The 26,502-nt window shown below is 40.8% G+C and overlaps 1 protein-coding gene across 3 annotated transcripts in view; it reads left to right on the top strand.

Annotated features, from left to right (window-relative positions):
- The window catches only part of BMPR2 (bone morphogenetic protein receptor type 2), a 154,743-nt gene that overhangs the window by 121,603 nt on the left and 6,638 nt on the right, over positions 1 to 26,502 (top strand). For 2 of the 3 annotated variants that reach the window (XM_075001702.1, XM_075001703.1), the window contains 5 exons: positions 4,341 to 4,488; positions 5,994 to 6,130; positions 9,870 to 10,042; positions 11,080 to 12,359; positions 15,176 to 25,535. In XM_075001702.1, coding sequence (XP_074857803.1) covers positions 4,341 to 4,488; positions 5,994 to 6,130; positions 9,870 to 10,042; positions 11,080 to 12,359; positions 15,176 to 15,426 — 1,989 coding nt within the window. In that variant the 3' untranslated portion in view covers positions 15,427 to 25,535. Of the gene's footprint in view, positions 1 to 4,340; positions 4,489 to 5,993; positions 6,131 to 9,869; positions 10,043 to 11,079; positions 12,360 to 15,175; positions 25,536 to 26,502 lie in introns of those variants that run through there. The other variant, XR_012646430.1, reaches the window with a different exon arrangement.

Genomic DNA, 26,502 nt, shown 5'->3' with positions numbered 1-26,502 from the left:
CTTGATTGGAAGCGATATCATAGAAGTTAAGTTTTAATATCCCACTTCCAGCTTTCTGCATGCTATTTAGACCATTTCATCATCCCCTGAACAGAGGCCTGCTGACAGTCGGGAAAGGAGAATTGCTCCGATTAAAGGAGCATTGAGCCTTTAAATTGCCACTGGAGCGCTGCCACAGCACTACGCACAAATCTGAGGGCTGCCTAGAGAGGTGGGGGTGCCACATGGCATGCTCAAGGCAGGGTCGGGGGTGGGCAGTGCTGAGGCCTGGAAGGTGTTGAGAGCTGGTTGCCCTTGGCCCCACCTCTCCTTGCCCTTAGTCCCACCCCTTCTGGGAGCATGGAACTGCTTTTCCCCTGCCTGAACAAGATGACATGGTTGGATTGTAGAGAGGGTGATAGTCCACGCAAGGATATTTAAGATCTTGCTTCTTTCTGTGACTTTTAGAAGAATGAACGCAGCGAAATCTGAATATAGGAAACTCAGACACGGTGAAGCACTGCTTTAAGTGTCGAAAAGTCCCACAATCCATTTCAGTAGACTCTGAATTCCTGTACAGTGCAGTCTCACTTCTGTGTTTAACTAGAGTAATCTAATTTCCATTAACTACTACTGCTACTACAAAATAATAATAATACACTCATCCCTCATTAAACGAGTACTTATGAATACTCGCTTAATGAGGGGGACACATACTTACCTTTGTTCGCTGGATGAGTGAATTCCCCCTCCCCGCCGCTAATGTGAGCCTTACTCCACTCCATGTGGCTCCAACCCACCATAGACTGACCCCACAGCCCCAACCTGCCACAGCCTGACCCACCCCCCTGCCAGCCCTGTGGCCCCAAACTGCTGCAGCCTGATTCCCTGCCAGTCCTGCAGCCCTGAACTGTGGCAGCCTGAACCCCGCCCCCCCCCGCCACTGGACCTGCAGCCCCAAACCACAGCAGCCTGACTGCCCCCCCCCCATCAGCCCACACACCCAACCTGCAGCAGCCTTAACTGCCCTACCTGCCCCACGGACCCAACCTGCCACCAGGTTTTAACCCTCCTTCCTGCTTATGGCCCCAAACTGCCCCCAGCCTTTATCCCCAAACCCAAGGTTCACTTAGCTTTTCAAAAGCAGCACCACATTTGGCTACTCCTTTGCCGTGTTAGGAGCACTGGGAACCAATCAGAGACTTTTTACATGTGTTTTAATGGTAATGGAGTATCCCTCTTATGAGTTTTCACCTACGAGGAGAAAGTTGGGAACCAATTGTACTTATATAGCAAGGGATGGTTGTAATAAAAAAATAAGGCTTAGTGGTTAGATTTTGATTTTCTAGCAATAGAAAGTTCAACACCTGACTGAAGAAAAAAGTGGAGAGAGAAGAAATTTGCATTATTTAAAGGGCAGTATAAGGAATAGTCCCTGGCTACATCTACACTACAGCGATCTGTTGACAGAAGCTACTGGCGGAAGACATCTTCTGGCAAAACCTTTGTCAACAGATCACATCCACACACAAAAGCATATTGAAAGAGCAATCTGCTCTGTTGGCAGAGAACAGCCAGACTGCCCAGCCACTCTAGCGGCAGAAGGGCCAACTAGAAGCTCAGCAAACAGGGCTGCCCGTTGAACCAGAAGCCCTGTCTATCAACAGAGGCCCCCTGGAGCATCTACATGGCTTTTTATCGGCAGAAACTGTTGTTAAAGGTGTTATTCCTCCTTTGTTGATGCACCTCCTTATTTTCATGGAAATGTTTTTAAATATGAATATGCACAACTCAAGTGTGCCTCATGCAATTTGGAGCATATAACCTATCTTTGGAGAGCTTGTAACCTTCTAAACATGTATATTCTATTTGGCCGTTTCTGCACAGGCCACTTCCTTTGGAAGTGGCATGCTAATACATGGAGCGAAAGATGGTAATGAGGCACGGATGCAAATTCCCCATGCCTTGTTAGCATAACGTCATGTGATTTGGAGTCCAAAAGACCGTTCTTCCGGACTCCAAAATGCCATGTAGAAGTGTGGCCCTGGGAGAGGCTTCCGGAAGGAAGTCCTTCTTTCGGAGGTCCCTTCTTCCCGAAAATTTTTGGGAAGAAGGGGCCTCCAGAAGAAGGACTGCCTTCCAGAAGCACCCCCCGGGCCGTGCCTCTACATGGTGTTTTGGAGTCTGGACGAATGGTCTTCTGGACTCCAGATCACGTGATGTTATGCTAATGAGGCGTGGGGAATTTGCATCTGCACCTTATTAGCATTTTTCGCTCCCTGTATTAGCATGCTACTTCCAAAGGAAGTGGCCTGTGTAGAAATGGCCTTTGTGTGCATGTATCATTCTTGTACATAAAGTCAGAAGTATGAAGTAGAAAACCCATTTATATAACTAGATGTGCTAGTGAAGCCATTAGCAGTACTCAGTGGCCTGAATCTGTCAATAGTCTTGATTTTCCTGTAACCTTGGACTATGGTTGATCCTATAAAGACATGTGGCCAGATTACCTGATCCTGGAGCCCTTTTTGAATGTGGTATTTTCCATGGAGAAAGGGGAAAGGGTTAAAGCTGAACACAACAGATTCCCCCCTTGGGCAAAATCTATTGGTAGGTAGGAAACCAGGCAATAGGGAGTGAACAGTTGGGAGACACCAAGACACCCCCTGCTTACCACAAAGACTGAACATGGGACAGGATCGAGCCCAAGCTAGAAGGCTATCTAGAATGTGAGTGAAAAATAATTAATACTACTGTTAGGGTAAGGAATTGCATGTAACAAGTTTCTCAGAATATTAAGATTATCTGGTATGTTTTGTGTTATCTTAATAATGTACTCTGATCTGTCATCATTTGTAACCGCTAAAAGTAGGATTTAATATTTAATAAAATCTCTTCTGTTTAAACATAGTGTAAATAATTGTTACCTGAGTGGGTAACAGCTGTGCATCTCTTTTTCATTGATAAAAGGGGTGAACAGGTTATGAGCTGGATCTGTGTAAAACTTTTATGCAGAGTAAGATGGATTTTTCTGGAGTTTTGATCTCATTGGAGCTGTACACCTGAGTACTGTGTTAGGTCCTTATGACTGATTGAGCCTTCCCACAGCAGAGCTGTTCTCAGTGTCTGTGTTGCTCTGCTGGGGTTGTAACCTTAACTCTGGGCTTTTGTTGGGGAAGACCAGAGCTTCTGGCTCAGCAGGACAGGGTGGTTGTCAAAACACTCTCTAATTTTTCCCATCCATATGCAGAAAAAGATTTTTATGTGCACTGAGGCATATGTGAATGTGTGCCCCCAGGAGAAAGAAACAGCCTAGCTGTAGGTACTCTACTAATAAGCTGGGTGGCATTTAAACTTCCCCCAGTGGTTGCACAAGCACACAGTTTACAGGGAACACTGGTGGTGGGTCACCCTGGATGGCAGGTAAGTAGGCTCAGATCAGCCCATCAGGTGACAGTCTCGAGGGATTTTCATGACCCAATCTTTCTTATTTCTGTCACAGGGTTTCCACTATGTACTGCTGAGGATGAGGACACAATTCACAGAATCGTAGAATGCTAGGACAGGAAGGGACCTTGAGAGGTCATCGAGTCTAGCCCCTTGCCCTCATGGCAGGACTGAGAATTGTCTTAGACCATCCTTGATAGACATTTGTCTAACCTGTTCTTAAATATCTCCAGAGACAGAGATTCCACAACCTCTCTAGGCAATTTATCCTGGTGTTTGACCACCCTGACAGTTAGGAACTTTTTCCTAATGTCCAACCTAAACCTCGCTTGCTGCAGTTTAAGCCCATTGCTTCTTGCTCTATCCTCAGAGGCCTCCTTATGACACCTTTTTAGATACCTGAAAACCGCTGTCATGTCCCCTCAATCTTCTTTTTTCTAAACTAAACTAAAGCCCAATTCTTTCAGCCTTTCTTCATAAGTCATGTTCTCTAGTCCTTTGATCATTCTTGTTGCTCTTTTCTGGACCCTTTCCAATTTCTCCATCTTTCTTGAAATGTAGTACTCAGAACTGGACACAATGCTCCAACTGAGGCCTAACCAGCACAGAGTAGAGCAGAAGAATAACTTCTCGTGTCTTGTTCACAACACATCTGTTAATTCAAGGAACATAATAATTTATTTTGCAAGTGATTTGATAAATACAATTAAAGCAGCATAGAGCAGGAAAAATTGCATTATGACTAATGTGGTGATGAGAGGCTAGAACCCCAGTTTGTACATAATGTAATTGCTTTTCCTGCTGAATGATAGAAGAAAACACAAAGTAGGGCAAGAAAAATTGGTTCTGTAGTAAAATAAGCCAAATATAGGCTTTATTTTATGAGTTAAGCTTGCAATTCTTCATTCCTACAGGTTGGTACAATCCGTTATATGGCCCCTGAGGTGCTAGAAGGAGCGGTGAACTTGAGGGACTGTGAATCTGCTCTGAAACAAGTAGATATGTATGCACTAGGCCTGATCTATTGGGAGATCTTCATGAGATGCACAGACCTCTTCCCAGGTAACTAAAGATTGACTAAAATAATTAAGCTAATAAAAACATGGACCAGAAACCAAATTTTGTGTTCTCCTCACATTTTAAATATACAATCCATTATACATATGCCACAGAATAGATTTTCCTAACTATTTTTCACCATTAGGGCAGTGCCATCTAGGGTTAAAGATCTTACTGATATTAGTACATGACAGTAAAACTCCTATTGTGTGATTTTGACTTGAACATTACTTGGATTACCACAAGTTGAAATTGAGAGTTGTGGGGAGCCAGGAACCAGGCAGCTCCTGGGTCCCCTCCACTTGTGGGAGCCAGGAAACTGACCAGTGTGGCAAGGAGGGAGTTTCCTGGCTCTTGGGACTGATGGAGAGCTGTGAACCAGGTGGCAGCCTGGCGCCCAGCTCTCCTCTGCTCCCAGCTCCTCCCCACTTTCAGGAACTGGAAAACTGACCAACGCCGCAAAGATGGGAGCCGGGAGCCAGGCGGCCACCTGGTTTCCAGCTCCCTGCCGGTCCTGGGAGCAGGGTAACTAACTAGCACAACAGAGCTGGTCAGTTTGCAGGCTCCCCGACTTACCCAAAATTTGACTTACACATGGTTGCCCAGGAAAGCAACCTATGCCTAACTTGGAGGTTTACTGTATACTTAGTTGTAATACAATGGACATGGGTAAAATGCCATGTCCTTGGTATAGTTCATTTGCCCTGTAACCATCTCTCACACCTGGATATAGTGCAGTTTGGATGGATCCTAACACTGCCCTGAGTTGTGGGGTGATTTGAGTTAGGAGGACTCTGTAATCAGTACATTCAGCCCTTTGGATTGATTGTAGCATCCCATGTTTCTCTCTAACAGCCCTTTCTAGTGGATGTGTACATGGGAAAGTTGTTGCCATAATTCAATGTGGATTTTCACAGCTACATCTTTAGCATTTCATGCTAAACTTCTTGATGCCAGCATCCCTGAAAAACCCACTCAATGCCTGTAATATAGTGGTAGGGAAAATAGGCAGACAAGGGCAACCCATTGGAATGCAGCCCATCGTCACCATTGTATTTATTAGTGAGGTGCAGCCTCGGGAGTTAGCAGATGCTAGCATGTAGTATTCCATGTGTGGCCAAAATTCTGTACATTGCATCTGGGGGGACCTATAGTCTTATTGGACTGCCCTCCCACATTACATACAATGCATTGGACTTTGTGCAAATTTTGTTGTCCTCCACAGGTCCCTTGCTGTTTGCCAATGCACCCATCAATTGGGAAAAGTCTGAGTGCCTCACAAGGCAGCTGTGAACTGTGATTTGTCCATATTTAACTCAACCACTTTTTGTTAATTTAAATTTTCTATTTTAAGGGAAAAGTGAAAAAAAAAAAAAAAAACTTCATAGGGAGCATCCTCCCTGCTGCTTCCTCTTGTGTAAAAGTCCTTGGTTCTTTTTTTTTTTTTTTTTTTACAGCTGTGATTTCCTTATGGTGTACGTGTGTGTTTGTTTTTTCTTTACCAACAGGGGAGTCTGTGCCAGAATACCAGATGGCATTCCAGACTGAAGTTGGAAACCATCCTACTTTTGAAGATATGCAAGTCCTAGTATCTAGGGAGAAGCAACGACCAAAATTCCCAGAAGCTTGGAAAGAGAACAGCTTGGTGAGTTAGAAAGCTAAAAAGAAGCATTTGCTTGAGCCAGCTAAGTCATATTCTTGCTTTTCAAAGCCAAATGTTGACTATATTTTTATCCTACTCGACCGTAGTACCTAATGTTCTAGAGCTGCTCCAGGCTGGATTTTTTAAAATACAGAATTCAGTTTAAAAGACCTAATTTATTATAAACGATTTCAGTTTAAAATTAGGGATTTTAAAAAAGGAATATAATTACCACTGGATTTTAGGTATGCTAAGTGCAATAGCATATTACAGTTAGCATATAATAATAGCAATGTTAATAAGTGCCTAAATTTCCTGAGTGTGAACAATGCAGAAATGTCAAAATATTCCATATTTGGAAATTTTATAAACTAAGAATGCCCCAGAATTTTAGCTAGTAAAATATAATTGTGTTTGGTATTGAAGCTCAGGAACTTAAATATTGTAAAACTGAGTACTTTCTGAAATTATATCATCTTATCTCAAGATGTATGTTCTTCAGCATTTGGAGAGCCTGCAGCTTTCACTCATGATAATATCTCCAAATTTTAGAAATATCGTGCTTTTTATTAATTTAATATTTATTTGAAAATGTTATATTCTCAAAAAATGCAAGAAAGACAAATTTTCTGGTTAGGAGATGAGAAAAATTCCACAATTTGTTTCTGTTACACTAAGCCCATGTATATCAGACCACTCAGTATTTAGTAATTGACTCAAAATAATCTCTCTCAATTGTGGGTCATGTTTTAGGCTGTTACGTAAATTAGAAAATGCAGAGTATGCTTATTTTGCATATTTATCTCACAGCACATAAAAAGTTAAAAAAGAGAGAAATTGTGAGTAAAAGAAAATAATAAATGGACTAAATATTAGCCTGTAATAAAACTGATTTTCTAGTTGTATTGTTTCAATGGCTGAAATTGTCTTCTTGAACCGTCACTCTTACGTAGTAAATGTGTAACAGTCTGCACACTACAGGTGATAGGGAACCTAAGGCCATATCTGCTCTCTTGTGTAAATATTTCTTAAACCATTTCAGATGTGGGCACAGTCTAGAGCAGTAATGTTATTGTGAGACTGTCACATTTCTGAAAAAGTGAAACTACCTATAAACTGTTTCACGATTTCATCCATGTTGTTCAAGAAAGCCATGCTGCAGTTGTTGTCACTACAGAACTGTTGTTGTAGTGCTGTTAAATGCAGCTGCAGAAGAATCAAGTTTAGCACAGTGGTAGCGAGTCCAGTTCACAATGTTGATTGGACTGTTTGGGTGCATCTGCACTGCAGTAAAATATCTGCCCTTGGCCCATGTCTGCTGACTTAAGTTTGTGGAACTTGGACTATTAGATTATAAAACTGCAGCATAGTTGTTTGAATCCAGGCAAAAGGCAAGGCTCTGGGATGTCAAGGCTGACCCCAAATGTCTACACTCTAGTTTAATAGTCCCACAACACCAAGTCAGCTGACATGTGGCCAGCCTGGGGTGTGTTTATTTCACTGCAGATTTATCCTAGTGATGCTTAAGTTGTGTTGTGTTTCTTTTACAAATTTGCATTTAAATGGTAATTAAGTTGAAATCTAGAACTATTAGAGTTATTATGGGGTGAACTAAGAGTGACTCCTATATATAGGGGTCTCATTTTCCTTGTATCGTCACCAAGATTTTGGCAACATTCCAAAGTAATAACTGAATTCTGATCTAAGATTGGGCCACATACAGGAATGGTAGGAACAGACAACGTCTCTCACAGGGATGGGGAAGAGAGCTGGGCTAGGCTTTTTCTAGTAATTTTCACCGTCCCCACCCCCTTCCTCCAGACCCAGGACATGCTCCCACTGGCCCATTCCCCCAACTTTACGGGCAGCAGTTGTGAAAGAACTCTCTCCTCTTCCTGTAAGGAGTGGGAGGAGAGGGGTGGGTTTCTTTTGACCACTCCTTGTACAACTGGGGATGTGCGTTTTGTCCATCCTTGCCACCAAACCCTATGGGAATAACAGGCTGGGGTTCCACGGTTCAAACCTTGCCAGTGATGGGTGACATTTACAGTTGCATGTAGTGTGTCTTTTTTTTTTTCTTTTTGGTAAATTTACTACTTGCCGAAATTATTTTGCTGAACTTAAAATATGGTGCAGTACCTAAGTGTATGATCACATACTATTTTTTATCATAGGACCTTGTCTCGGTGCAAAGGATGAATGGCTCTTTGGGGAATAATCAGCCTTGTGTAGTAAATGAAAGTTTGTAGATCCCTTGTTTGCTCTAGGAGTTGGAACATGGAACGTGTAATGGCTGAGGAAGTAAATTATAGAAAGGCTACATGGACAGCCTCCGTTGACAGGCATCACTGTCGACAGAGAAACCTTGGCAGGACCTCTGTTGACAAATTGCGTCTACGCATAAAAGCAGCTTGAAAGAGCAACCTGCTCTGTTGACAGAGCAGCTGGACTGTCCTGCCCTCTCTCGACGGAACAGCTGACTAGACGCTCTGCAAACAGGGCTGCCCAGAGAAGCAGAAGCCCTCTCTGGTGACAGAAGTGTCTACATGGGCACTCTGTCAACAAAACACTGTCGACAGAGGCTCTGTTCCTGATCGGGGAGAGGTATAATGCTGCTGACTGAACAGCTGAGTTTTGTCAACTAACTCGACAGAGGGCTTTAACCGCGTAGACACTCGGTGAGTTTTGTCAACAAAAGCCTAGTTTTGTTGACAGAGGCTGCCCATGTAGACGTAGCCTAAGAGAATAAAACAATCTTGTGGTTAAAGCAGGTGATTGTTATGCAGACCTAAACTTGCCTGTATGACACTAAACATTAAATTTAGATTAAAATTTTGAAAAACACAGAAGTCCCATTTTCAGAAGTGGCTCTGAAATACTGAGATTGGTTTTGAAAATGGGATCTAGAGCCTAAAGTCATTGGCTCTTTTGAAAATTTAAGCCTTAAGTCAGAGTGCCATCGGGTAGTTCCATGTTCTCGTTTTCTCTGTGTCCCACTTAAGACACCTGGGGAAGTAGAAGTGTGGAGCACTCATAATTGTAACTGTACATGCTCCTCACTGCTGTGTGTGGCTCATGGCAGAATGTTCACAGAGCATCAAGTGCCTCTGTCACTGAGTCATGGGATTGCCTTTAGGAAAGCGTGTGTCTGCAGTTCCCCATCTGCAAAATGGGGATAATACCACTTATCTCTCAGTCAAGAGGAATTCATTAATGTTTGTGAGATATTCAGATCCTGCAGTGATGAGATAGATTGAGGAAATAAGTGATCTTGTATGAACTGTGTGTCCAGCAAAATAAGGCAGGGGACCACCAATTGAATGATGCAGCTAAAGATGATGTATTACCTATTCTGTACACTGAATGAGGCAGGGCCCTATTTGAAAAATAAGTATTTTATCAAGTAGTTAGACTATCATAACACATATGCACCAGAACCAGAATGGAGGTTGCACAGGTTCCATTTCTTGACTTTTGAATGCTGGACCATATGTGTATTACTGTAATATATTATAAAGTGTATTAGGGTTGTAGCATCATATGAATTATTACTCTTTTGTGTAAGTTATCTTTAAATAAACAGGTTTGTGCATTTTTACTTTCATTCTCTCATTGAAACAGACACCCATTTCTTCTGGTTAAAGTCAGTATTTCGCTTTATTCTGATCACTACCAGATCTTAAGAAAACAGATTAGAAGCACAACATGAAAAGGGAATAAACTGACAAATTTTCTCTTGTAGGCTGTGAGGTCACTGAAAGAGACAATCGAAGACTGCTGGGACCAAGATGCTGAAGCTCGACTGACAGCCCAGTGTGCTGAGGAGAGGATGGCTGAACTCATGATGATTTGGGAGAGGAACAAATCAGTCAGCCCAACAGTCAACCCTATGTCTACTGCCGTGCAGAATGAACGGTAGGAAGTGGAATAATTCGTACACAGGTCATCTTGGGAGTGAGGTTAGAATGTGGTTAGTAGATGAGTAATCTTGGGAACTGGCATATTCATATGAACACGTGAGCTAGTGTGTATAAGGCCTTTCACTAACTTCCTATATGGGTCCCCAAATTCCTCAAACATGCGCAAATTCAATATATGTATGATGTAAATTACTATTTTTGAGAGAGATCAAACTTTCTGACTGACTTAAATAGCTAGCTCAGAAAGAAGCAATTATGAAGTGTCTTCAAGAACTCTTTGCTAAGTGATCCATGAAATTTCTGTTTAAAATGTTTCTGCTAAAAGCTTTGCACGTTCACTGCCAGCTGCAAGACATGAGTTCAGGAAATCATTCGGAGGGCCAGACCTGTAGTTTTCAATTAAACTACAAGGTCAGCATTGACTTTATTCTGATTTACAGAGACACACATTACATATTTCTGTTTTGTTTTGGTTTTTTTTTTTAACTATAAATTATCCCAAGAGAGTGAGAGTCAGCTGAGCTGATATTGATGCTTTGTGTATGCTGGAGATCCATTTTGGGGATCCTCTTGATATCCAGTATAGTATGACATGTTGTGTTAAACTTGTGTTTAAAATAGAGTGTCATTAATAAACAAGTTAGAATAATGGATTTTTATCATAATTTGCATTTCTGTGATATTTCCTCCATCCTCTCTGCAGGGATTTCTTCATCTACACCTCCGTAAGCTCTCTTCACTGCACTTAAGAGTGGAGCCTCAGCAGTGAATTGGGCAATCATCCACTGGGATGACTGAATTGCTTACTTAAGGCTTGAAAAAACTGTTAAGAGGCTTTGTTATAAATACTATCCATGATAAAACCTACTAGGACAATTTCATGGAAGCTAGGATGGGCTAGTAGAACTCCTTAAGTAGTTGGTCTTTGGATTATACATGAAGGGAAAACTAGAGACCTTCAGTGTTAAGAGGCAGTGTGCTTATGTTAAGTCTTAATGCCAGACTTCTTCCTTTTTTTCTTTTTTTTTAAAGCAACCTGTCACATCATAGGCGTGTGCCAAAGATCAGGCCATATCCAGATTACTCGTCTTCCTCCTACATTGAAGACACAATCCACCACACTGACAGTATAGTGAAGAACATTTCTTCTGAGCATTCAGCATCTACTACGCCACTGACTTCAGGGGAGAAGAACAGAAACTCTATTAACTATGAGCGACAGCAAGCGCAGGCTCGCATCCCTAGCCCTGAGACTAGTGTCACCAGCTTGTCCACCAACACAACTACCACCAACACAACTGGCCTCACTCCTAGCACTGGCATGACTACAATATCTGAGATGCCTTACTCAGATGAAACAAACTTACATTCTACAAATGTCATGCAGCCTGTTGGACCAACTCCTGTTTGCCTACAGCTAACAGAGGAGGACTTAGAAACCAACAAACTGGATCCAAAAGAAGTAGACAAAAATCTAAAGGAGAGCTCCGATGAGAATCTGATGGAGCATTCCCTTAAACAGTTCAGTGGACCAGATCCATTGAGCAGCACCAGCTCCAGCCTGCTTTACCCATTGATAAAACTTGCAGCAGAGGTGACAGGACAGCAGGACTACACACAAGCTGCAAATGGTCAAGCATGTTTGATTCCAGATGTCCCACCTACTCAGGTCTACCCTCTACCCAAGCAGCAGAACCTCCCGAAGAGGCCTACTAGTTTACCTTTAAACACCAAAAATTCAACAAAGGAGCCACGACTGAAATTTGGTGGCAAGCACAAATCAAACTTGAAGCAAGTGGAAACTGGAGTTGCCAAGATGAACACTATCAATGCTGCAGAACCTCATGTGGTAACAGTTACCATGAATGGAGTGGCTGGGAGGAACCACAGTATAAACTCGCATGGTGTAACAACTCAGTATGCCAATGGTGCAGTGCCATCTGCCCAGACAACCAGTTCAGTCGCTCACAGGGCTCAAGAAATGCTGCAGAACCAGTTCAGTGGAGAGGACAGTCGGCTGAATATTAACTCAAGCCCTGATGAACATGAACCCTTACTAAGACGGGAGCAGCAAGTTGGCCAAGATGAAGGTGTTCTGGATCGTCTAGTGGACCGGAGAGAGCGACCGCTTGATAGTGGCCGAACAAACACCAATAACAACAATAGTAATCCATGTCCAGCACAAGAAACTACTTCACTTAGCACCCAGAGAATAACCACAAATCCTGGGCAGACCCAGACCAGACGAGCACAGAGGCCTAATTCACTAGATCTGTCGGCCACAAATACTTTGGACAGCTGTAGCTTGCAGTGTAAGTGCTAGCAGGACTCAAAAAATTTCCCACTTTCTTACCTGAAACTTAAGCATGCTTGCCTGGATAAAAATACCTATATTGTTTGACAACCCAATTAGCCAGTCCCCTCAAATTGCATTCTTATTTAATTTGTTGGCATAATTTCACTCCTTCCATTAAATTAACTTTGTGGTTGCTGGCCTGAAAATATAGTTATAGAGATCTGCATTATCAGCTATCTGCTTTGCATTCAAATGTGGCTGCGGATATCTGTGGACCATTTTCCGGGATATTGGAGCAGATACCCATGCATGGCTCTCCCTCTTGCCCCTCTGCCTCAAAGGCTCTCAAAGGGCTTGTCTACACTACCTCCTACTTCGAAGGGAGGATGATAAGTAGGGTGTTGGGAGATTATTAATGAAGTGCTGCACTGCATACGCAGCACTTCATTATGCTAATTCTGCCCCACCCCCACCCCCCTCAACTTCAAAGTGCCGGTGGATTAGCTGCAGCTACATGTGAGACAGCATTTCGAAGTTTAACACTTTGAAGTACCTGGGCAACTTCAAAATCCCTTTGCTCCTCAAAATTTTGAGGAGTAAAGGGACTTGGAAGTACCGGCAGGTTAGCCGTGGCTACACGCAAGCCAGCACCGTGAAGTTTCCCACTTTGGAGTTGCTGCAGGGGGGCGAATAATCTTCCGACATCCTACTTATCCTCCCTTTGACATAGGGAGGTAGTGTAGACACAGCCAAAAAGAGCTACTGTCCTTCAGTCATTCTGCTTCTTTCCTACTCCCCATCCCTTCAGAGTAGCCTGCAGTTCTTCAGCCCAGGCGTTGTTTCCACTTCAGGTTTTGCAGACTATGAATGCAGAATTGTCCAGTATTTCATGGGTGTTCAACTAATGCCATGACTAGTTACATAGTCCATTATTTTTAAATGACTGATTTTTACTATGCTATTAGCTTTTTCAGAATAAGAACACCTGATTTTATTGTGATAAATAACAATTATATTATGTAAGTTTCTTTTCTTAAAAATAGTTCAATCCTGTGAGCTGATTTCTTGGTACCCTTTATTGCAGCTCTCGCATATGATTAGCATTAGATGCCAGGTCTGAGACCTGAAAGATCAATTTGTCTCATTAGATGATTTGGACTAGACAGAAGAATTAGTCTTCTCCAGGGCTATGTCTACACTAGACACATCCATCGACAGAAGTCACTGTTGACAGAGCAAACTCACCAGAGCATCTGTCGACAGATTGCTGCTATACATTAACTTGCTCTGTCGACAAAGAACTGCCAGACTGCACTGCCCTCTGGTAACAGAAATTGGAATCCCAGCTCTGCAAACAGGGCTGTCCAGCAACTGGAAGCCCCTCTATCAACAGATGTGTCTACACGGCACCTCTGTCGACAGATTGTTATGCCTCAAATTTTTGAGGGATAACTGTATAGGAAAAGGCAGATTTCAGATGAGATTCTGTCGAAGGTCCCTTCTGTTGACAGAACTCTCCAGTGGAAACTCAGCTCAGATGTTTTTGCTGAATCCCAGTATAAGTGTTTCAACTACTCTGTGTGATCGTATATAGTCATATAATATAGCATATATACTTAGATATAAACAATTTTAACAGATTCAGAAGCTTCAGAAAAGGACACTAGAAGCCTTAAGCTTTTTGAGCTTTTTGTTTTTTTCTCAGAAAGACAAAAATAATCACAGGGTTATAGCTAAGTTTCTCTGTTTTAACCTCTGGTGATTGCCTGTTTCGTTCACTTTCAAAGGACTATTGTAAAGGACTGTTTTTATCTTTTCTCTTCTTGAAAGACCTTTCCAAAATACCTTGTCTCTGTGGAAAGATCTAAGGTAACTCTGTTTGGAAGCCTTTGAATGTGCTTAGGTAGACTTTGAATATAATATAATGGCAAAGCTATTTGGAGGAGGATTCTTTCCCAGAGAAGCTGAGGAGACATGAGTTTGTTACCAATATTAAACAGCTTTGGAAATGAACTGTGCAAATCAGCAACAATGCAATCATGAAATGCAGTTGAGTATCCACTGGTGGCATATTTTTCTAGCTTCAATTTGTTCTATTTTAGTACAATTAATTAAGTTAGGTTTGGCTTTTATTTTTTATTGCAGTACTTTTCTCTCCTCTTTCTTTTACAGATTAAATAAAGAAGATGTAGTGGGGGGTTAATCTTGCTCTTTGAAGGTTTTTTTACTGTCAGATCTTAATTGATGAAATTTAAACATAGAAAAGGTGACAAGCAGCTATGTCAGAGGAGGATTCACTGTGCTAAGACTCAGTTCCTGGTTCAGGAAAATCAGAGAATAGAACATTTTGTCCTCAAAATGAAAAACTAGATTTCGTCTATAATCACATATTCAGTAGCCTATTTGCAGATACAATGGAATTTAAAAGGTAAATGATGTAATTTTACCATTTAAAAACTCAGCATTTACTGTCCTGTAATACTGCAGTGATGCTGTGTGTCCCATTCTAAGCACAGAAGTTGCAAAAGTTAAGTTAGTGAAAGTGCTGAGGGCTAGATTCCGCTCTTATACAAGTGTATACATAGAGTAACTAACTAAAGTGACTCCACTGGAGTTACTACAGATTTGCACAGTGATAATAGAGAACAGTTTTCATGCCACACACTGTACATGAATCCTAGTTGTCTCTCGCTGCTATTGCTGGTATTGATTTGTTTTTCTCAGCCTTCACGTACATGTAACCACCCTGAACTCCTCAATCATGCTCTTGTAACCACCCTGAACTCCTCAGTCATGCTCTTTTAACATTTTATTTTCTACTTTTATTTTCAGTAGGTGACTCGTCACAGGACAGCAAACCAGGCTCAGGAGAAAAGATCAAGAAACGTGTGAAAACTCCATATTCACTTAAGCGGTGGCGCCCTTCAACATGGGTCATCTCCACTGAATCACTTGACTGCGAGGTCAATAACAATGGCAGTGACAGGGCAATCCACTCTAAATCCAACACTGCCGTTTACCTTGGAGAAGGAGGTACTGCCACAACAATGGTGTCTAAGGATGCAGGAGTGAACTGCCTGTGAAATATTTTAAAAGCCGACAAAATGACATTTTTGCATTATTTGAAACACATGTGCAGAAGACATTTTTAAAAAACTGCTTTCTCCTGTCAGCACCCCCTGCCAAGAACTTGCTTTAAATAGATTTCAGCTATGCAGAAATTTTTAGCTTATGCTTCCATATTTTTTAATTTTGTTTCATTTTTTTTAATGTTTTTGCACTTTTTATTTAGTAACGCTAAAGTTAAGTCTGTCTGGTTTTGACCACAGAATTATATATATGTGTATCAAAAATGTGGTCTCAAAATATTTTTTTAAAAAAAAAGGCAAAAAAATGTATTGATGATAATCAGTTTGGACCAGTTCCTACAGGTCACTAAAAACATAAAGCAGACTATAAGACAGGTTTGACTGCAGTGGTGTCTTGTATCCATGTTTTTGATTTCTGTGCACAAATTAATTAGTATGTTTCTATGTTACGGAGTGTATTATCTTTTGAACGCCCTACTTTTCTTGTGTTATGTTGAAATGTGCAATAGTCTATAGTTCACAGTACGCTTTATTGGAAAGTGTATTTATAAAACTGCCACACATTCTCCCCCTCTCTGTGAGTATTTGTTAATTTTTTTCCTGGCAATTTGGCAGTCGGTCATTCATGACAGTGAACTTTGCACACCATAGCCAGCTTGAAGCAGCTGCCTATATATATATCACTGAGCTCTAAGATTATAAAGGAAAATGCATGAATTTTCCCCACCTTGAATGGACTTTTAAACGAACAAACAAAATACGATTTCAGCTGCCTTTCTTTTCAACCTTCCATATCTTAACCAGTTTCCTTCACAGGAGATATGACACTGGAAGGGGAAGCTCTAAGCAAGACAGTGTTGAACAAAATGTGAGGAAACAAAGTAAGTCTGCCATTTGGTTTTTGCTGCAATTTGTTTGTATTTATGAACATTTTGTTACTGATTGCTCTATTATTGTTTATTTATCAGAAATTCTAATAGACTGTCCTACTAAGATCTTGAGAATAAGTAGGTTGGTATTTACAAGAGTTTAAAAAAAAAAACTGGCTTATGATTGGTACAAAAAAGTCATGTGATGAGCAGCTAAGTGTCTGTTAAATACTTCTGTAGAGGTAAATATTGAGGTCTGTAGCCAGTGGGACTGACAGTCACTGTGGTACCTAGGGCTAAATGTGTGTGGGGCAAAGGGCCATGGGGGCAGCCAACCCTCAGCACTGCCTGACAGCAGCAATAGCGCCCACCCCAGCTCTCAGTGTGTCCGGCCTGGCCTCCTGGCAGTGATTCAGAGTGGGGGAACTGGGGCTTCAGCTGTTGTCAAAGTAGCAGAGGCTGCAGCCAGGACCCCTGAACTCCTTAGAATCACCAGGTCCTGGGGCAGTTGCCCCATTTGCCACCCTCACCTGGTCGGCAGGCCTGTCTGCAGCCATGTCCATCAGATTACATATGCAAGTATGTTTATCCTAATTGGCTGCTGCTGACTTAAGTGAAAACTGGTTTTCTTAGATTTTTTTTTCTAGATTTCTTAACTTTATCCTGCTATCGGAATTTTAAATACATGTTTAAAATGTATGGCCACGAGAGAGAGAGTTCAATTTTATAGTGAAAACACCCAGAATATATGTGGTATTATCTATATTGACTTCATGTGTCTAACCATTAATCCCTTGTGAGGTAAGTGACCAGGGCTTCTTCCCAGGGTTAATAGTACTTGTTGCTTTTTAAGCAGAAGTAATAACTGGCTTTTGCCCCACATAAGGCCTTGGGCTCAAGAGTGATTATTTACCCTGCTGAAATAAATATAAGAAGTTATTAGCTAAGAAATTGTAGTCTCTAACATGGTGTGTTCATGAGCAAAACTTTGTAGTTGTAGTTGAAAGCTGCTCATGTCCTGGTACCTTTTTTAAAAAAAAAAAAAAAAATGTGGAAAAATTATACAGTCAGAATTCTAGATCCCTATGGCAGGATGTGGTCAGTTAAGATTTGCTGCCTAACTTTCCTTTTTCAACTGACTGAATCTGATTTTTCTAGCCTTTTCAAGACTATTCATTTCTTTGATATTACTCTTGTACAATCTTTCCCATAACTTTTTTTAACTTTTCTTAAGCCTCTGAGGATTATCTGCCATGTGTAATATATGGCCTTCCACATCTGTTTCCCAAGCTTCCTTGTTTGCATTCTTATCTCACTGTGGCATCTTATCATGCTTCTTAAATGCTATAGGCCAGATTTTGCTATCAGATACAAATCCAGAGTTGCCTGTTTCATTGACCTCAGAGGAGTTACTCCGCAGTTATACTGGTGTAACTGAGTTTGGACTCTGTCCCAATGTAGTTGCAGGTCTGTAAATCATGGCAGAATTTGGCTTCCCATTTTTGCCTTTTAAGTACTGCCCAGTCCTTACACCCAGCTCAAGGCCCCTGTGTAGGCACAGCTTTGTTAACCTAATGAATAAATACACAGTTGAATTTCTTTATGTTGCAAAAACACGTTCTCCATTTTCAGTTAGTTTTCCTGCTCGCCATCTGCTGCAATTGGAAATACTAAATATTGAAGACTTGCCACTTATTCAGTTACTTCCATTACATGCTGAGCTGCATTACTGGCACTATGGTCATAATTTTGCCTGTGCTTTTTTGTTTCTTTTGGAGTTTACCTTAACTTGACATTCTTCACACGTCTTTGGATTTATACATACTTTTCTGGAGTACAGTATTTTGTTTTTGCAGCAATCACTGTATCTTGTGCATCATGAAGATTGCTCACATCTCTTCTAGTGACTTCTTGCTTTGCCTTAAGTGTAACCTTTATTTCAGAGTGTTAGTTTAAACAAAATCTGGAGAACACTCCATGACGGTTTTCAGGGCACCCAGGACTATGAGTCACCCCTGCCTCCACTGAGAGGGAGTCTTTCTTGGTGGTAGCTGGGTATCCGTTCCCTGACACCATGAGCCTTTCTGCCACTCGAGCATTCTTTTCTGAGCTATGCCATCTGTAACTGCAATCTGCAGGTTCAGTAATGAGGCACCATAATCCCAGAGTCCTCTGGAATTATTTCCCATTGCAATCTAGGCCCTAACACTAGCCACACTCAAATTCTAGACCTAGCCATTTTACCAGTTTTACCTATAAAACTACCTGTAAACCATGCAGCACTTGTGAGCACTTACACTAACATAAAAGTAGGTTTATTTAAGAAAGAATAAAGATTTAAGTAGAAATGAGAGAAAGTGATAGAAATAACTAGTAACAATGTAAACCTGGGTCTACACATAGCAATGATTACCTTTCCTATATAATAAGATAGGTTTTTCCCACTGCCAGGGGTCAGTCAACTATTGAGCTGGCTAGTGTCACAAGCATTAGGATCTAAAAGTCCATGAAACTGCCTGCTCTTTATGTGGCTTCCTCAGTAAAAGGATCCTGAGTGCCTTTTGTTCTTTGTCTTAATTCATAGCTGTTAATCTCCTGTTTGCTGTAATATTCCTTCTCACCTCCAAGTGGGTTTCCATCATTGGTAGTTGTCTTTGGTGGTTTTTCCATTACAAGGTTTGGGGTGTGGCCTGGTTGTGTAACAGAAATTTACACTGCCTTAGCTGACTGGGGAGGGATGAGAGCTCCATCTTGCTTGAAGGAGTCATCATTGAAACACATTGACTAATTCTTACTCTAAGTCCATAAACATACTTTCACTATAAATACATGATTTCTTATGCATCTAATTGAGTCTAGACAAGTAATGAACTTTTTTGTAGACAGCTTTCATGTTACTCTTTCTGGGTAAATATCCTGCAAGACGTGTTCCATGCAGTGAGTTTGTCAGGTCTGAGGTAATGGAAGTTTGCAGAGAACAGGGGCCCTTTGCCAAGAAGTCTCTGTACCATGCACTCCTACTCTTGTCTAACACTGTCTACCACTGCCTATGCCAGCAAAATTCCACCCCCATGAGAGACATAAGTTACACCCACATAAGCACGTGTGTGCACATCAGTGGGAGGGGTTATAGTGCCAATGTACTTTCTTCAACTTGCAGAGGAGGGTTTTTTATGCCAATGGGAGAACTCTCTTCTGCTGGAGTGGAGCATCTTCACCCAACACTGCTGCGGTGCAGCTGTATCTGTATAGCAGTGCTGCTGCACCACTGTACATATTGACATGGCCTCACTTGAAATATGCAAGGAAAGGAAAAATATTTGCTCCGAATATTACTGCTTTCTGACAAGGCTAATTAACCAAACTTCTAGCCTCTATTTTAGGCCAATACTTAGTAAGAATTCAAACTTTATGCTTGATGCAATCAAAGGGTTTAATAAAATCACTGCACCAGATGGAAATTTTTTTTGGCATTCTGCACTTTTTCCTGAGCTTCCTTAAAGTGAGTATTTAATTGTCTCATATTTTTCCTGTTGCCTTTGGGGTAAGTCACACTTGTTAGAAAGTATCCATGGTATAATATATCATGGATAAATATCATTTGTCACATATGAGAAGTATGTACATTTTAATCCCAAAAGGAACAACTTTATTGCTTCTAAAGATCAACCCAAACAAGTGTTAGTTATATAATAAAATGTTTGAGTTTTGTGGTTAGATGAAGTGAGTCTAAGCATTGCTTAATTCTGATGTATAATTATCAAAGCCCTTGTTTGGCTCACAGTAGGTGAATCTTATTTTTTCCAAAACCTGCAACCCTGGTAATTAAATTACATTGAATTGTAGCTCACAAAACTACCTTAGGGAGTCAAATACATGAGAGAGAAGTGTAGAAGTCAAATGTGGTGGTTAACTTATATACAGTGAATCAGTTTTGGAAAGCCCAGTTTATTTCTTTGTTCTTAAATATATTGGTGGATAATGATAAAAGTTGATAAATTACCATTATTCTAAACGCATATTACAGACAAGATAAATGCATCAAAGTGGGACAAGTGTTGATAATGTAAATAGCAATGGACTGCGTCAATGCCAAATAAACCATGGTAGAATAATTTATATACATATCTCATAGAACTGGAAAGGACCTCATCCAGTCCCCTGCACTCACAGAAGGGCCTATCACCATCCCTGAGTGAGTTTTTTAAATTTAATCTGTCCCACACCCTTGAAAGGCCCCCTGAAGGCTTGACCTCAGAATCCTGGGTTTACGAAGGCAAATGCTCTAACCACTGAGTATTTCGCCCCCTTTCCCCCGCCTTTCTAATAGGAAATGTTCACTTCCAATATAGAATTCAAGTAAAATGTTACAACAAACATAGGGGACCTATCTATGTATTGGCCACTCAGAAATCTCATTGGTTTTAGAAAAATCAAACAAATCTAAAGGACTTGTCCAGGCAAATATGTTGTCTGTTCATACATTTCCTACTCCTAGGAAGTTGTTTATCAGTATTAGACTGTTAGTATTGAAAATAGGAATGCTAGCCATATGTGTAGACATACCTATTGGGTGAAAAAATGTTTGCTTTTTAACAAAGTAGAGATTTATGAGTAGATCATGAGCAAATTTAGGGGAAATGTCCCAGATAGTGCTTCACAAATGCATGTGCGCACACAAACGAAATAGTTAAAATAGAATCCCACTGTTGTATTCCCAGGTTTATATAAATTGCAGATCTAAAACTCATTAATTTAAAGAGAACCAGGATGCATAGTGATTATATCATCTTCCAAACCCAGGAACACTTCATTGTAAATTACAGAAATCGTGTCTGTATTATGTTTTGTTAACATAATTCAATTCACAGTCTTCTGCCAATTATTCACCTCTAGAAAATTACCTGGTTTTACGTCTAACAGTTATTTTTTTCCAAAGTTTCTTGGAGCAGAAACATAAGTGAGAGGGATGCTGACAGATTTTTAGGAATACCCTGAAAAATGTTTGACGCAGAGTTGTTTAGAAAGTAAACATTTTCCCACTCACCAACGTACTTTAGAAAAGCTTGTTCAGCTTGAATGCAACAGGAAAAAATCTCTCTCGCGTGCGCGCGCACGCACACAGAGAGAGCGCTCCTCTTCAACCAGTATTCAATCAGCCAGTACTCTCAAATAACTACCACCAGGAGCTATCCTAGAACCAAGGCTGGGGGCTGCTGAGCACCAACCGGAAGCATAGCGGGACTTGTGGCCAGAGCACAGGTAGTCAGGTTCCCTCCCCCCACCCCCCATGCACAGCAGCACAAACAGGGCCTGAGCTGCTGGGGACTGCTGAGCCTGACCTGCTGAGCCCCAGCAGGGAGTGTGGAGCAGGCTGTGCAGGTGCTCTGGGGACCGGGCTGCCGAGGGCTTTGGGGAAGGGACTGCTGCTGTAGTGCATCCCCCATGTCGGAACTGGTGGCAAGGGATCCCTCTCTAGTAACCATAATATTTTTAGATCCAGTCGCCTCCAGGTCCCAGGGCTGCCAGATATGAAAGAGTTTACTGTATTTTAAAAAAGACATGATCATAGATATGTATGGAAGAGATTATAGAACAAAATTTGATAAGTAATATTCTTACTCTGCAGATACATCTGATGTACATAATATATATGCTGCATATTTTCAGGCCCATCATGTTTGCTGGACCCCCTCCATGTGTTCTAATGATATTCCTAGACTACTTTTGAGAGAGAGAAATAAAAAATACCCTGCTAAGAAATATAGTCAGAGTCATTTTATAATATGATGAGAAAATGAAAACATCACAGCTATGTTGTTCCTTAAACGTTATCTAGACAGCGCAGCCTTTTGGGAAATAGTATATACGCTGTGTATGTTATTGCCAGAACAATGTACTGTTACAGGTTATCTTTTGCATTATTTAATTTTCGAATCAGAGATTTATTCTCAGTTTCCAGATCCTAAGTTTGAGCTATGAAATCGGTAGTTACATGTGCTTAGCACATTTCAGGATTTGCTCCATTGTTCATAATATAATGAAATTTACTTTCCACCTTCTTTGGTACATATACAAAGAGTTAATAAATCATGGGCCTCCTGTAAAAACAGAAGTTGCAACTTGAACAGGGTTACCCACCATTTGTTGTGAGTAAAATTTGTACAGGTAAGTCAATACAGGCGTGTAGCGTGTCACATTGTGATGTCATTTATATACGCACACATGCACTCATTTTTGGTTTTCCTACTGGGTTCTCCACCCACCGTTGCTTTGCCTCCTCTCTTGAGAGACCCACTGCTTGCTCCTCTCTGCTCCTACCCCACAGGGTGCCCCAGCCACTACTTCCTCCTTTTTGCCCTTCCTTCCCCTATCACCTCCAGCCAGCCACTTGCTGGATAGCAACCAGTCCCAGAACCAGAGCGGCTGGTGAGTACCGTGCACCACGTTTTCCCCCCTGTGGGTGCTAGATACCTGGAGCACCCCCAGAACTGGCACCTAATATGTGCACCAAATAACAGTTCCTTATTGCTGCCAGAGAAAAAAATGATAAAGGAACAAAACAAGACTAAACCAATCTAGAGAACAGAGTCAACCTCTAAGTTGTGTGCTTATCCAGATGTCAAAACTCATTTGTAACCATCTAATAAAACATTCATCCACAAGTAGGCATTTCATTAGCCTAGGAAATCTGGGCTGTGGGTCATTCAGCTCTTTCTGTAAATGTAGATTGTGGAATTTGCATTCAGATGCCCAGTGTATCATTTAGGTAGGTGTGTATTTCGCAAGTGCTCATCACATTTTGTACACGCTACTTTTAACCCTTTCTTACGGCAAAAGCTATTGCTATTGCAATGGAGCCATAAAACATCTTTGTATTTAAAATATTGTGTATGTATTTAGAAGCATGTGTGTGATATACAGGGCTGCTGAAAACACTGCTGAGCCACTGGGCAAGATGGGGGTGGGGGGCTTGGATCTGACACCCCCAGAAGGGGTGGTGCCTCGGGTGGAAGCAGTGGGGCTGGGAGCTAGCCTCCCTCAGCCAGCTCTTCAGTATGGCGCATCTTGTGCCACCCATGGCTTTAGCAGTGATTTTTAAAGGGTCAAAGGCTCTATGGTACCAGCTGGGATCCCCATGCCCTTTTAAATTGCTGGACCCTGGAGCAACTGCCCTGGCTCCCTCGCCACCACTACTCTCTCTTCTGTGGTGGTGGTCCTAGTTATACACTAATTTAATTTTTAAATACTATGAATTAGGTATTGAATAGGCACGTATGTTACTGATCAAATATGTAGTTTTTCACAGGTCATTTTTAAGTTGAATCTTCTCCCTATTGAAGTAGAAACTGCACTACAATTATGAAACTAATACAATTCTGCCTAACTACTTCAAAGTTATTCAGAATAAAACCTGTTCATAGATAGTCTGGACTGTGCGGATTTACTTTGAAGAAAAGTAAAAAGTGGGGAATGCAGTTGATATGAAATGCATTTGAACCTGTGAATAATTAAAAGATGTTGGGCGAAGAGAGGGTGGTGTTAGATTACATCCAAACCATAAAATTAAGTCTGAAATAATGATATTTAAAGGGTGATAGCTGACATTTTGTTTTACAAAACCTTTGTGATGTTATAGGTCAGATTATGTGTACAGTTCCAATAACAACCCAGTTTTTCATAGGGCCCTAAATCTAATAAAGAATTCTTCAGTTCTGGTCTTAAAAGTTGTCCAAAGTTTCAAGTCTAGAAATTTTAGATACAGTTAATGAGAAACAGGCCCTTTAAGGTTCCTTTATAGTGCTCTGGGCTCTGATGTAATCACAGCCATTATCTAGGGCTATATCTACACTACAGAGATCTTTCAAAAGAAGTCCTTCTGGAAGATCTCCTCCAAAAGAACCTCTTTTGAAAGAGAGCATGTACACAAAAAGAGCGGATCAAAAGAGTGAGCTCTCTTTTTAATAGACAGCGTCCACGCAGCGCCCCGCCCTTTTGAAAGAATGGGCCAGGGATCGAAAAATCAGGTGTCACGAGAACTGCTCTTTCAAAAGAAGGGTTCTGCAGAGCGTCAACATGTTTTCTTTTGAAAGAAGCTGTTCTTCCTGAAACAGGAGTGGAAGAGCGCTTTCGAAAGGAGCACTGCATTCTTTCCATTTACTTTCGAAAGCACATCTTTTGTGTGTAGACGCTCCTGTAGGACCTCTCAAAAGAGCCCTCTTCTTTTGTAGACTCTCTTTTGTAAGAACATGTTAGTGTAGACGCAGCCTAGGTATTCATATAGAAACACTATTTACTGCATATGCTGTTCTAAATAATTTTGCTATGTGGCTCAAGTGGTTTAATTTGCAAACTAAAATAAAATCCAGTGAACTGCTGACCTGTATTTATCCGAAGATAAGTATTGTAACAGTGCCATTCTAATTAATGTTAATGCATAGTCCATGTTTTGACTAATTCAGTAATTGGCATAGGTTTGGAAAAGCGCCTTCAAATGTCTTACAGTTTCTTGGGTAAATTAATCCATGGATTGGGGATCAGGGGGCCGAGCTGTAGGATTAGCTAACTGGTGGTTCTGCAATTTACCACAAAAGGTTGTGGCCTTTTCCATCTCTTTGCCATTTTGTTAAAGATAGAAACTAGCTCCTTTTTTATAGTTTAGCAGCCCAGAAGACTTAAAGTTAACTTTTCACAGTCAATTCACTTACTCATTTTCCAGACAGAGTAATCATTTTCAAGAATTCTTTCCAAAGCGCTTGATTTAATCTTTTGTGTTCAGAACTTGATACAGTCTAATTGTAATATGTCTTCGGCTACTACACACATGCCTCATTCACCCTGAAAGGAAAGGAAATAGTTAATGGAATTAAGTAGCATTAAGGTTTTCATAAAAGTAGGTAAGGCCAAATTATTACTTCATTTGTCAATTTGATTTTCCTGGTCTGTAGCTTTTATCACTCTCTCTCTCTCTCTCACAATATTGAAATATATTTTTAAAGATTTTTTGTATGAATTTTTTCTTGTCTGATCTTGTCCCTAACAGAGAATATGCTGTATTCACATTCATATATGCTGGAATCATACTTATAATTGTTGTTGATTTACATTTTTCCTCCAATGTACAAGAACAGTGGTTAAGCACTGATCGTACGGTATGATGTTTTGCAGAAGCTAAAGTGTGAAGATGTGAAATTTTTGTTTTCTTTATGAAATAAAGGCAAACAATAACCTAGAGAGCATTGATTTCTGAATGAGCTTTTCCAGAGAGGAAAAAGCCTAAAATAATTGTGGAGTCTCATCAGAACATTTTTGCTAACCGGTATAGTTGGGTTTTCTTCGCTCAAGTTAAGGATAAAAATATCATGTATGAATTTATAAATAGTTACTTTCAGTTATATTCCTTTTGTATAAGCTGCCCACTACTCGCTATGCTGTATAAGTTGTGTGTTTTGGAACAGTGAGAGTATGAAATTTAAAAGCTAATTACTTTTCCTTTTTTTATCATCTGTGGATGCCACTATGAAAGCTGACATCATTAAGCCACTACAAAGTCTTCTATGAATACTTGTAAGAAACTGCTTTGTTACATATGAATCTAAATAAAGAGATTGTATTGATACAGACACATCAGATAAGAACATTTACAAGATTATTCTTAGGTTTAAAAGAAAAGGCTTGCTGTAAAATGGTGCATTATTCCATTTATTAAAGATCATATTCAAGATGAAAAGTTTGGACTTCTGTGAGTTTTAAATGTACCCATAACTCTGATTAAACTGATCCAAGGCCACTGCAGTGGGTGGGGAGGTAGGTCAAATTGTACTGGCTAAGGCATGTGATATTTTTGGAGATGTTTTGGTCTTGATCCTACCCAAAGGAAGCATGCAGTGTTGCACGTATCGGCACTAACCAAACAAAAATGAACAAAACAGGTTTATATGATTTCAGATTAAAACTGGACTCTTTTCCCATCACCCAGGAATAATAGGGTGTTCATCATTCATCAGTTGGATGTGGCCCATCTGAAGTTGGACTGAGTGCATGAATGTAATCTTAGCTACAAATTCTACCATCAAAACAAAATTGGATGTAGTTGGGAGTTTATCCTATACAAGATACAACTCAAGTTTTTAGTGGCAGGGAAGACTGTCCCAGTGGTTAGGGCACTAATGTAAGACTTCTGACATCTGGGCTCAAGTCT

Source organism: Carettochelys insculpta, chromosome 8, assembly GCF_033958435.1.
Source record: "Carettochelys insculpta isolate YL-2023 chromosome 8, ASM3395843v1, whole genome shotgun sequence".
Classification (NCBI taxonomy): domain Eukaryota; kingdom Metazoa; phylum Chordata; order Testudines; family Carettochelyidae; genus Carettochelys; species Carettochelys insculpta.
The sequence above is the reverse complement of the archived record's forward strand: the minus strand, read 5'-3'. Positions and strand labels throughout refer to the sequence as shown.